This window comes from Petaurus breviceps, unplaced genomic scaffold (genome assembly GCF_028583685.1).
Source record: "Petaurus breviceps papuanus isolate PSGF00001 unplaced genomic scaffold, PetGlider_PUasm1.0 688, whole genome shotgun sequence".
NCBI classification, from domain to species: domain Eukaryota; kingdom Metazoa; phylum Chordata; class Mammalia; order Diprotodontia; family Petauridae; genus Petaurus; species Petaurus breviceps.
In genome coordinates this window covers 3929069-3941220 of record NW_027186457.1, presented here as the reverse complement: position 1 = coordinate 3941220, position 12152 = coordinate 3929069, and the positions used below count along the sequence as shown (strand labels likewise).

Sequence of the window (12152 nt, the reverse complement as noted above, 5' to 3'; positions counted from 1 at the left end):
ATGGGGAAAAAAGAATTTTAGGAAGTCAAAATTTAGTTTTTTCAAGATTTTAACTCTATTTTCAGGCAAAAGTTTAATGTAGATGTCAAGAGAAACAGTAAAAATAATCACATTAAGTAGGAAAGGTTGTAACAAAATCTTGGAACAGCCTCAGAACAATTAACTGACTGTAACTACAATTATAATCTTTAGGTAAAGTACAAAAGTTATCTGAGAGTTCATCCTAAAGGGGCTAGTAGCAGGTCCATCTCTATCTTGAAAAGATTTCTGTCCAGAATCAGGAAAATAATTTGTTCAAAATCCACAATTTTGTAAATGAAAACAACTTGGAAAAACTTAAGGTCAATGCAGTGTGCAATCCTAATTCAAGAAGACCAATGTTGAAGCATGAGACTGATGATGAAGTTTGCTTCCCATTTCTTGACTGAGAGGTGATTGAATGTAGGTACAGAAAGAGACATACGTATTCAGTGAGATGTTTGTTACAACAAAAGACTTCTATTTGTGTGGGGGAGCTGCCAATTTGTAAGCGTTCTGACAAAATAATAAGAAAGAAAAGAGACAGAGGGAGAGAGGAAGGAAGGAAGGAAGGAAGGAAGGAAGGAAGGAAGGAAGGAAGGAAGGAAGGAAGGAAGGAAGGAAGGAAGGAAGGAAGGAAGGAAGGAAGGAAGGAAGGAAGGAAGGAAGGAAGGAAGGGAGAGAGGGAGGGAAGGAGGGAGGGAGGAAGAAGGAAGGAGTGGAGGAAGGGAGGGAAGAGAGGTAGAGAGTGAAGGAAGCGAAGGAACAAAAGGAAGGTATGAAGAAATGAAGGAAAGAAGGAAGGAAGATCTGTCAAACATTAAAAACAAACAGAAAAGAGAAGGAGGAAGGTCAGAAGAGTACAATGACAAGGGGACAATGTGTATGTAACACTTGTTTAATGAGCTTTACACTTATATTATAGATATTGCTGCTGTATCTTTAAAAATCAAATGGAATGTTACAGAAAAGACAATTTTGAGGGTGTATTTCAACTCTTGCTGTGAGGTGCTCTCCCTAGGGAGACAAAATGAATTGGAATTAATTTTAATCTATGAGGAATCTATAGGGAAGAAAGAGAAAGAAGGGGAGAAGAAACACATTTGTTTAAAAAAATCTTTATTGACTGAGCTTATAGATATAAAACATTTTTTAAAATTCTATTAAGGTTTAGAGGAACTGGAAGTGCATTCTGGATAGATGCTTTTTGTGATGGTTGAAGAAAGGATAGATAAAAAGGACTCGTGGCTTATTTCCTGAGAGACTGAATTTAACTTCCACCTAAAGAAAAAAAAATATATATAAAAAGAATTCTTGAGAGACTTTGAACAGTATCTGGAGTGACCTGTCTGGTAAAATTGCTTATAGAAGTGAAGAAAAATCATTTACTGTCAAGTGAAGGTTTTAGGTGATATTTCTCATCACCAAAATGTTGTATATGATTATCTTTGTTTCATCATTGATTATGTCTGTCAGCAAATTGTATATTCAGTAAATTCATTGCTCAATTAAACAAAGGAGATTAAGGGTTTAATGAAGAAAAGAAGTGATTGCTATTGGAAAATAGCATTCTCAAAGTTTTAAATAATATTTTATTCATTTATATTGTTAATATTAAGTAACATTTAACTGGAATGAATTGGAGTCCAAACCAATTGATTAATTAAAAAGAGATTATAGTTTTTATTATAAAGAAAATAATGAAAAATACCCTTAGGTTATTTAGAGTTTGAAGTAATAAGATTACATATATAGGAACAAGTTGTAGGGTGACCTACAAGTGTGAACCAACCCCAAGTTCTTCTTGTTCAGTTGTGTCCAACTCTCTTGTTACCCCCTTTGGGGTTTTCTTGGCAAAGATCCTAGAGTGGTTTGCCATTTCCTTCTCCAGCTCATTTTATAGATAGGGAAAACAGGGCTAAGTGACTTGCCCAGGGTCACACAGATACTAAATGTTTGAAGCCAGATATAAACTCAGGAAGATGAGTCACGACTCCAGGCCCAACATCCTATCCACTATGTCATGTTCTAGATTTATCTAGATACATATTCTGTTAAAAAAAAAAAAGAATACATACGAAAGATTTACGATTTCATATTCAAGCCTCTTTTACTATTCTTTCTGTAGGGAAATATCTGTTGGCATTTGTTCATATTAAGATTTTTTTTTTGCTTTTTGGAGGGGGAAAGGCAGGGCAATTGGCATTAAGTGACTTGCCCAAGGTAACATGGCTAGTGAGTGTTAAGTGTTTGAGGCCAGATTTGAACTCAGGTCCTCCTGACTTCGGGGCTGGTGCTCTATTTACTGTGCCACCTAGCCACCCCAAGATTTTTTAAAATTAAGATTTTAAGAAAGATTCCTGTTTATCCACTCCTTCCCCAGCTATAGAAAGATGACAGGAAATGTTACTTTGGCCACTTCCAAACCACCTGTGGCCTATTTTTTTTTTGCTCTCTAGAGAAGTGCTCCCAATGCTGCAACATGAAAAATTGCTGTGTCCCATAAAGCTGGGATGAACATGTGAGTATTATATTCTTTGCTTCAGATTTGCAATCCTCTTAGTACACTTTATGGGGCTAAAGTTGAACAATTGTTCTTGTGGAATTTTCATGTGGGAGACATTTTCTTAACTATTTACCAAAATATTTTGTTAGAAGTGTGACCTCGATGTAGATGCATCTTCCAATGATGTAGATGACAAACCATTCACACCTTCCTGTTCTGTAGGACTCTTTCAATTATATATCATAGAAACATATCTGTAGAACTGGAAGAGAGATTTAAAATAGCTGATCTAGTCTAGTAAGTTCAAATCAAAAAGGTGCCATTAAACACTACAAAAGCATTCCTGTAGACTGATACTGACTCAGAAAACCACATATTAACATTATCTATGTTTTGCTGTATTTTTATATATTTTGTTAAGTATTTGTCAGTTAAATTGTAATCCACTTTTGAGTTTTGTGATTCATATGCATTCCCCCCACTATGCGTTTGACAGCTCTGGGGTAGTCCAACCCCCTCATTTCACAGATAAGGAAACTGAGGCTGGGGGGAGCGATAAATGACTTATCCAAGGTCATCTGGCAATTGTCAGAGGCAGAATTCAAAACCAGGTTTTTCAAACTCCAAGTCCTTTACTCCATCCACTGCACCATGCTGCCTCTTTCTGTCTTTGCTGTTATTCAGGTGATGTTATAAGGCTGAGAATTATCAATCACCAAAAATGAATAGTCTCACCAAAAAGGCAGTGGAAAGTCAGAGAGTGTGAACAGGGTGCCATATATTACCAACAAAGAATTAGAAAATGAAGCATAAAGGAGGCTGTCAAGGATTTGATTCTTGGAAAAGGATAGCCAGTCATGTATCCAAAGCAAAGAATAACTGATATCCTAAGTCTTCTAACCTGAATCTCTGTAATTTCAAGAGATCTAAAGAAAATCCCTTGGTGCACCAGAAAGAATCCCTTGGAAAATGTTATAGGAACTACCTAAATATAGTAAATTAGTTTCAGAATTTTAAAATAAATGCCAAAGACATGTTTTAAAAGGTTGCCTTGAATTTTTGAGAAGAGATTGTTCCATGGTATAGATAACATAAAGGGCATGGATGCTAGATAATATTTAAGGGCAAAGTGGTCTCTGGTTAAAGTCCAAGCCTCATGATGGTATGGAAGTGATCTTGGGTTCTTAAGGCCTCTGCTGGTTAAACACAAGTTCTGGAAAGTCAGGAAAAAAAAATCAGCTGGAAAGGCTTTGTGCACAAACTCAGAAAGGAGAAAATATTTCTGAGGACCAGCCTATCTAAGTATTTAGAATGGTTCATCCTTAGAAAACTGGCCTCACGGTGATGAATTGTTCGAACAAAACAACTCACTAAGCCATGAAGCCATATAGAACATAAGTTCCAGGAGGGCAGGAATGACTTCATTTTTGTCTTTGCCTGGAAGTAGCTAGGTGGCAAAGTGGATTGATTGTTGAGCCTAAAGTCAAGAAGACCTGAGTTCAAATCTGACCTCAGACACTTAGCTGTGTGACCTTGGGCAAATTACTTAGGCACTCTCTGGCTCAGTTTCCTCAACTGTAAAATGGGAATAACAACAGCACCTACCTCCCAGAATAAGAGCTTAGCACAACAGTGACTGATACATTATAGACACTATGTTGTTGTTTGGTCATTTCAGTCATGTCTGACTCTTCATGACCTCATTTGGGATTTTCTTGGCAAAAGTAATGGAGTGGTCTGCAATTTTCTTCTCCAGCTTATTTTACAGATGAGAAAACTGAGGAAAAAAGAGTTAAGTGACTTGCTCAGAGTCACACAGCTAGTATTTGAGGCTGCATTTGAACTCAGGCCTTCCTGATTCCAGACCCAGTGCACCACTTAAATGCTTTATAGACACCGTATAAATGTGTATTTCCTTCCCTCTCTTAATGTATAGCCCCAGTACCTACCATGGTGCCTGGCACATAATAAGCACTAAATAAATCCTTGCTGATTTTCAGTAGAGGGACTAGGAGTGAAAAGACAAACATAACTATGGAGTGATATGTGACTTCATTAAAAAACCTCAATCAATCGCTCTATACCTAGGGTTTCTATGCGGGAGATTGATGGAGTATTATGAGGAGGAAGAAATGTCCTAAATCCCAATAGCTATACCTCCTGTGCCTCCCTTTCCCCAAATCAATGCTTTCTTCTTTAAGCTGGTATTACTTCCCCTCCTGCAGAAGGGAACGCTAAATCTGAAGTGGTAACAAAATTAAAGGGCTGCAATTTCTAAACTCTGCAAATGGGTATAACTATTTGAGAAGCATAAATGATAGGAATGTATCTATCATTTATCTATGTATCTATCATATAGGAATATACCTATCATTTAGAATATATGGGGGGGGGGATCACAAGACTAGATCCTAGGATCATTATTTTTCAAATGTACCAAACTCAAAAACCCCACCATCTAAAACTCCATCATCACCCAATAGTCCATCTTAAAATATTGGGGCAAAGGTCGAATTCTGTAATGGAAAAACTGGAAGAGAGCTTTCTAAATGTTTAATTAAACTTACATTGGTTCAAGGGTTTTGGGGAGCAGGGAGCAGATTAAATTCTATGTAATATAATAATTTCTGTTCACATAAAGTAATGTACAAGATTATTAATTAGAAAAAGATAGTTTTAGAAAAATAAAAATTCTAGAAAATGTACAAAGTTTTCTTTGAAAAAGGCTGTTGGGCCTTTTTCTTTTTCCTTGTGTCCTGTATATATTCACTAGTTTCTCTTAGCCTCAGCTTGCCCTCAATTTCAGGTCTGCTTGCCTTGCCTTTTCTTATTCCTGATTGGCTTCTTTTCATTGGTTAAAACCTTCTTCTAGGGTTTTATTCAGATTATCTAGAAGGATGGCAGAAAGGATTTTTTGGTCGGGAATAAATACAATTACCCACATAGTCCAAAAAATGACTAGCTACTGCTATGAAATGTTCTTTATAAAACATCCCAAATGTTCAAAAATGGAAAATTAAGTGAACAACTGATGCGTCAAAGTTGATGCCAGAATCTTCCATTTGGGGGTGAAAGGCCACAACCAGCACCTTAACTTGGTGGTCAAAAGTCGCTTATTTTGCCTCTCACTGCAATGCAATATGAAAAATAGTAAAAGATTTGGAAGAATAATAGCTTCCATCCATACCTCTGGTGTGCTCACTTAAAACCATAAAACACATCTATATGCTTATGAGTGTCTTAAATAGGAAGAAGCTATTGAAGCCTAAAAATAGATACTGCAGAACACCAATATTTATTTAACATAAGGTTCAAATATTCTTATTCTGTTCTTAGTCTGTGGGAAAGGACAGAATTGGCAAGCTGGAGAGCTCGGTCTTGGCTCACCTAATTAAAATATAAGGCTAACTTGCCTTGTGATCACTGGCTTTCGCCCTTGAACACAGAAATGAGATCACAGATTTTCACGAAGTAAAGGAGCGGCGGCTGGGGCTGCTGTTGCCTCTATCTCTCCCTTGCTCGAGCCTGAGTCCTGCATTACATCACTGGCGGCCAGCTCCCGCTGGGGTGGGAAGAGGAAGCGTCAAGGAGCGATTCCTAGACTGATTAGGATAAAGAAGGAAGAAGAAAAAGCTGGAGCAGGTTGGCGAAACTGGGGAGGGTGTGCCAGAGAGGAAAATAGGTAACCCCAGCCCCTGTGCCACTGGAGCGCTTACTCCTCCAGCACTCTCCAAAGCCCCCCCCCCCCAAACAAAACCCAAACAGCCCTTAACCCGAATGAGAGATGAATTAGGAAGGAGGGGTTACGAAAGGAAAAGGGGGACGGCGAAAAGGTAGAGATCTCCCCCCCCCCTCCATCCCAGCAGTGCATCAATCCATAGATAGGCGACAGTAGCCAAGGGGAGAGATTTTCTAGACAATTTTTAAGGGAGGCTGTACCAGGAGGCACATCAGCCTTCGGTGCTGGAGGAGCCAAGAGAAGGGGAAGGAAGGATCTCTCACCTTCCCCCAGATGAGAAGATCATGCCATGGCAGAATTGGCTACGACGGCCAGCGGCAGCAGCAGGGGCGGCAACGGGAGGCACGGGAGCAGCAGCAGCAGCAGCAGTAGTAGCAATAGCAGCAACCACCCTACAGCAGGGGCGGCAGCGGCGGTAGCAGAGGGAGAAGGAGGCGATGGGGAAGAAGGAGGAGGAAAAAGAGAGGAAGGGGCAGCGGCGGCTGTGAACTCGCAGGATGAGGACTACGAGTGCAAGATCTGCTACAACTATTTCGACCTGGACCGGCGGGCCCCCAAGCTTCTGGAATGCTTGCACACCTTCTGCCAGGAGTGCCTGAGCCAGTTGCAAGTCCGTGGGGCTGCCCAGCAGGAGCGGGAGCAGCAGCAGCAGCAGCAGCAGCGGCCGCCCCCGGCCCCTCCGCCCTGGCGCCCGGGGCCAGCGGAGGCTGCTGACACTGGGACTGGGCCTGAAAGCCCGGGTCCTAGCTCCTCGGGCCTCGGGGGCATTGCCTGCCCAGTGTGCCGCCACCGCACTGCCCTGCCCGACAGTCGCGTGCACAGCCTGCCGAACAACACCAAGTTCGCCGAGGCCTTTCCTCTTTACCTGCGCGCAGCGCAGGATCCGCTCCCCCAGGACAGCCTCCCACCGCTGCCGCTGCCACTGCCCCCATCCCGGCGCCCCGGAGGCGCCCAACCTCACCACCCCCCGCACGACCACCCTCACAGCCACCACCACCATCACCACCACGCCCACCCCCACCCGCCCCCGCCCCTTCGGCATCGGGAGGAGCCGACCGGCGGGGCGGCCGCAGCTCCGGTGTCCGTTCCCGCCCCGGCCCAGGCCCCGGTGCCCCTCGGTCGCGGCGGCCTCGGCTCCTCTGCCGGGCCCACGGGAGGAGGCGGATACGAGAGCTGCCAGAACTGCAAGCGGGCGGCGCTGACAGCGGGCTGCGTGTGCGTGGTCTTCTCTTTCCTTTCCATGGTGGTGCTGCTCTTCACCGGCCTCATCTTCGTGAACCACTACGGAGGGGGCGGAGGCGGGGGTGGTGTGCCCGGGACAGCCCCTGGCACTACACCAGGCGGCTCCCCGTCGCCGTCGCCCGTGGGGCCCATCTGCCTTTCGGTGGCCAGCATCTTGGCCCTGTTCTCTGTCGTCGTCACTTGGGTTATTTGCTGGCTCAAGTATCGGCCCGAAGGGGCGGCCGGGGGCTCGGCTGCAGCCGCCTCGGCTGGAGGCGGGGGCAGCGGCGGAGCAGGAGGAGGAGGAGGAGGAGGAGGAGGAGGAAGCGGTGTCCCCCGGGGCCGGGCTGCGGCCACTGCTGGTAGCCGGAGGAACAACACTTAACTACCAGCTACTTGCTTCTTCGACTCCTCGGTTTAGTCTTATTGGGGTCTGGAAACCGCTACCCACCCCTCCCAGCGGTCCCCAAAAAGTTCAGAAGAAAACTGATTTCCCACCTCCTCTTCTCACTTCCCTCATCTTTCCATCTCCTCTGAAGTAAGTCCATTGTCAAGGTGGGCGATGCTGGCATGCATAGCTTCCTCCCCTTCTTTTTACTACCACTCTTCTCCCCTTCTGTTTCCTCTCTTCAGCCCAGCTGGTGTTATTTACATCACTTCTACTCCGGGTGCCCCGCTACCCTACAATCCTTTAGAATGGGAACTTACTAAAAGAAAGAAGAGCAGAATGACAGACATCAAGGATGCCTTTGGGAAATTCGCCTCTGGACTGTGCGCAAGGAACCTAGGCCTACAAGAGTCCACTGCCTGGCCCATACACACAGACACACAAGTGCACGCACTCCTTCCTCACTTCCTCTCTGGTATCAGAGGGGTTAGAAAGAGGGAAGGAAAGCGACGCCCTTCAGGGTCATATTTCCAGCTACTGCGGCTATATGTATGTGGAGGTGTGTGTAGGTGGGGGTGCTCCAGTCGAAGAGATGGAGGGAGTGAATGAGGATAAAGTCCAGGGAAAAATGGTGAGGGTCAGACCTCTCTGCTCCTGGTCCTACTGGAATGTGAGCATGCCTACGCAATATATATCATTTATAAGGCACTGGGATGTGGGAAATGAGATTTTAGCTGGGTCAGGCAATTTCCTCTGTACTTTCTCAGGGTCCGGTACAAGGCGTAGTGATTGGGTAGGTGGGCAGTGCGCGCGCACCCACATAAGATTGTCTAAGAAAGGCAACGTATGCACCTAGTGGCCATTCACAGCAAGCTAAGAGTTTCCCCATTGGCAACGCAGTCCTTCTGGAGAGCAGTGGAGGGGTGAGGTCCACGACGATGCAAGTAGTTAGTCTTGGTGTTACTTATGTGGGCAGAATTATTTCAGCTACGGTAAGTGGACTTAAGAAGCCTAAAGTACTCCTAACACTGGAACACAGCAGTTTACTTTTGCCCCGACCTGGAAGATAATCAGATATTTGAAAGCAGAATATGATTAGTGTTTCATACGCAGCCCCCACTCACTTTTCCTATTTAAAAATTTAAACAATTATTTTAAAAATATTAATATGGAAGTTGCTTTGTGTATTGAGTTTCTCAAAAGTGAGTTGGTAAGTCATTGACATTCCTCTTCATTTCCCATATTCCTAATCTTAGCCAAACAAACATTTGGGAGGAGGGGGCAGAAAAAGAAATGTAGTCAAAATGTTATACTGGAGAATGGATTCCCAGATCATAATAATTAATTCAATTACATTATAAAAGTAGGAGCTTACAGTGCCAGTATTCAAATGATACTATTTTCCATTACTTTGGCAATTTCCCCCCTTAATTATCAAGAGTGTATTATAAGTTTCTCAGAAACAATACTAGAGCACAGTTTCGCATTTCATTAGTTGATACTTTTATTTATTGTGATAAACTTCATATGTGAAGAAAGAATAAGAGGGCAAAAAGGTTTGCACATATTCCTGATTTTATGACAACTTACTAAGATTAATTGCTAGTGTCTGGGGGGAAGGAGGGGCTGAGGTACTGTGGAACCTGGATGTCCTTTAAAAAAAAGCAAAAACAAAGTAATCATTATAATACATATTATGTAGGAAAAGATTATTTATTCCATGTTTCAGTATTTTTGAATGAGATGAGTCTTAATGCTTACCAATCAGAAGCTACAGATTCTAGTGTTATTCTTTATGTATTTATGCAAGATGTCTGCATGATATCCTGACCAGTATTCTAATAACAGACTTTTGAACATTGACATTTATCATAAGGATGCAATAATATAACGATTATGTAGGAGGGGCAAGACAGTAATTGAAGACAGTACAAATGTATTTAGAGACACAGGATGTGTGCATTATCCAGATTATCAACACCCTATAAATATATTTATACAAAAATTCATTTTAATGAAGCCTATTTGTTGGAAATGTTGCTAACAGCTCTTTGTATGGCACTTATTTTAAAAGTTCACATCCATTTTCTAATCTGATAGTTTATATGTTATCAAAAGGAAAACAGTTCACAAATACTATAGTGGACATTTTGCAGAAAGAATTTCCTTCTAACCCTTAAGAAGAAAATTGAAAAACATTTTGGTTCTATCTAATTCTTAGATTGAAGGTCAGCTCACTCATTTACCATCCTTAATTTCAGTATCTTGAATACAATTACATAAGGTCTGTTTATCCCTAGGTTCTTTGTTTCTTCTAAATACTTACTTGAAAGTCTAAATTTCATAGACTTTTTTTTGCATTGCACATACATACATGTAATTATGTGACAACACCTCTGTATTTATTTATATTTTGCTCTTTTATTTATTTATATATGTACTACTTTTGCTCAGATTCTGGGTGCATTTATGTCTGTTTATTTATTCATGTTCATCTATGCCTGAATTTATTTTTATGTAGCTTTACACATATGTAAGGACATATGTGTATGTAAACACACTGGCAAAGTTTATACTGGTTATCCCACTTCCTTAAATCAACAACCTGGAGGTCTATAAAAACCTGTTCTGAGACTGACTTCCTGGTTCTTCATTTGTACCTGCTGCATCTCATCAAGCTTGATTCATGTCAGACACAAGGTAGGCTAATGAGGCTAAAACAGGCTATTCCAAAAATGCTATACATATATGTTTCAATGAATCCTTTAAGTGGCTTTACACAAATTAAGCAATATTTGGATTCTTTCATGAACTGACCAGGACTCATACATTTCATGTAATGGGGAATTTTAAATTAAATTTTAAATTAAAATTTTAAATTAAAATCTTTAATAATATTAAATGCCCAAACTCAATAGACTAGCAACCCCCCCCCATACACACACATTTAAGAAGACATTGGATCTAGCTGTCCTTGCTTGATGAGTGAGATACCAATTTTAAGTTATTCTTCAGTAGCTTGATGATGTGATGAGGAACATTCATTTTCATTTCCTGTTGATTCTATGATACTTGGGGACCCTTCTGGTCAGAAGAATGTTGTAATATATGCTGATTAATTATAGAGCCCTGTGAGGCTACTATGACTTAGGTTGTCACTGAACTATAACTCACAAGTGACCCAGTGCCTAATACAGTGCCTTGCCTATAGTAGTAACTCAATAAACAGTTATTTGAGGAATAAGTGGTGTGGAGAATTCCAAGTGAATGTGAATTTATTTTCCTCCTTTCTTTCGGAGAAAGCATCTACCTGGAAAGAATCTTCAGGAATCCAGTTGAATTCTAGATTCCTTTGTAGCAACTGAATTAGCACTTCCAATAAGTCCCTGGAAACAAGCTCAGATTCACACCCCCTTGACAGTCGCAAAGTTCCCTTGTGACCTTGGAAATGGCCAGGAATTGGAGGTGAGAATAGTATGTACTGAATCAGTCTAGACTTTGCCTGAAGAAAAATCACCAGGATATATTGTGCACACCATAGAAGAAGCTGACATAACATATGGGAAAGTGAATTTACCCAGATGTTAGATGACTTAGATTTTTGTTCTAACTCTGCCTCTATCTAATTTTGTGATCCTGAGCAAGCAACTTAAACGCTCTCTGCCTCAATTTCTTCATTTTTAAAATGAAGAAAATAAGTATTAGCTTGTCCCTACCTCAGAAGGATGTTAAAGGTTTACAAATGAAAATAACCATGGAGTCTTTTGAGGTTTTTTTTTTTAAAGAGAGGCACAATAAAAATCAAAAGTATTGTTATTGCATTACATAAAAGGACAGGGGTCATTATAAAGGGGAAAAAAGAACCTTTCCATTTCTTCATTTTGGACAAAGGAATTTCAAGAAGTTGATCATTTCAGCTCTCTGTTTCTAAGAGCTACAGGACTTAGTTCTTAGAACTAAGAACTACGAGACACCCAATTTAATATAGTACTTGTCTAGTAGTTACTTTACTGCATATACAATATTTCTGGACACACACCAATAGTTACTCTTAGAAATTTCATTAGATTCCATCTATCAATCACTGCCATTTCTACTTCATTATTGTATGATGAAGCTGCTTGCATTATACTATAATTCCACAGTATATAGAAATAAGGATTTGGGGTTTGAAAGGTACTTTAGAGATCAATTTGCATGAACAAATGCATCTAATTCTTGGTTCCTACTCATTTCTTCTTCTTCTTCTTCTTCTTCTTCTTCTTCTTCTTCTTCTTCTT

At 41.3% G+C, this 12152-nt stretch overlaps 1 protein-coding gene across 1 annotated transcript; it reads left to right on the top strand.

The window, feature by feature from the left end:
- The first annotated feature begins 5491 nt into the window (after positions 1-5491).
- Positions 5492-7869, top strand: RNF228 (ring finger protein 228). The gene has a single exon (XM_069104402.1). It carries the CDS (start codon positions 6553-6555, stop codon positions 7867-7869), a length of 1317 nt encoding a protein of 438 aa, XP_068960503.1. The 5' UTR covers positions 5492-6552.
- Positions 7870-12152: the final 4283 nt, after the last annotated feature.

What these genes read in the sequence shown, in the direction of transcription:
- RNF228 (XM_069104402.1), top strand. Translation starts at nt 6,553, where the DNA reads ATGGCAGAATTGGCTACGACGGCCAGCGGCAGCAGCAGGGGCGGCAAC.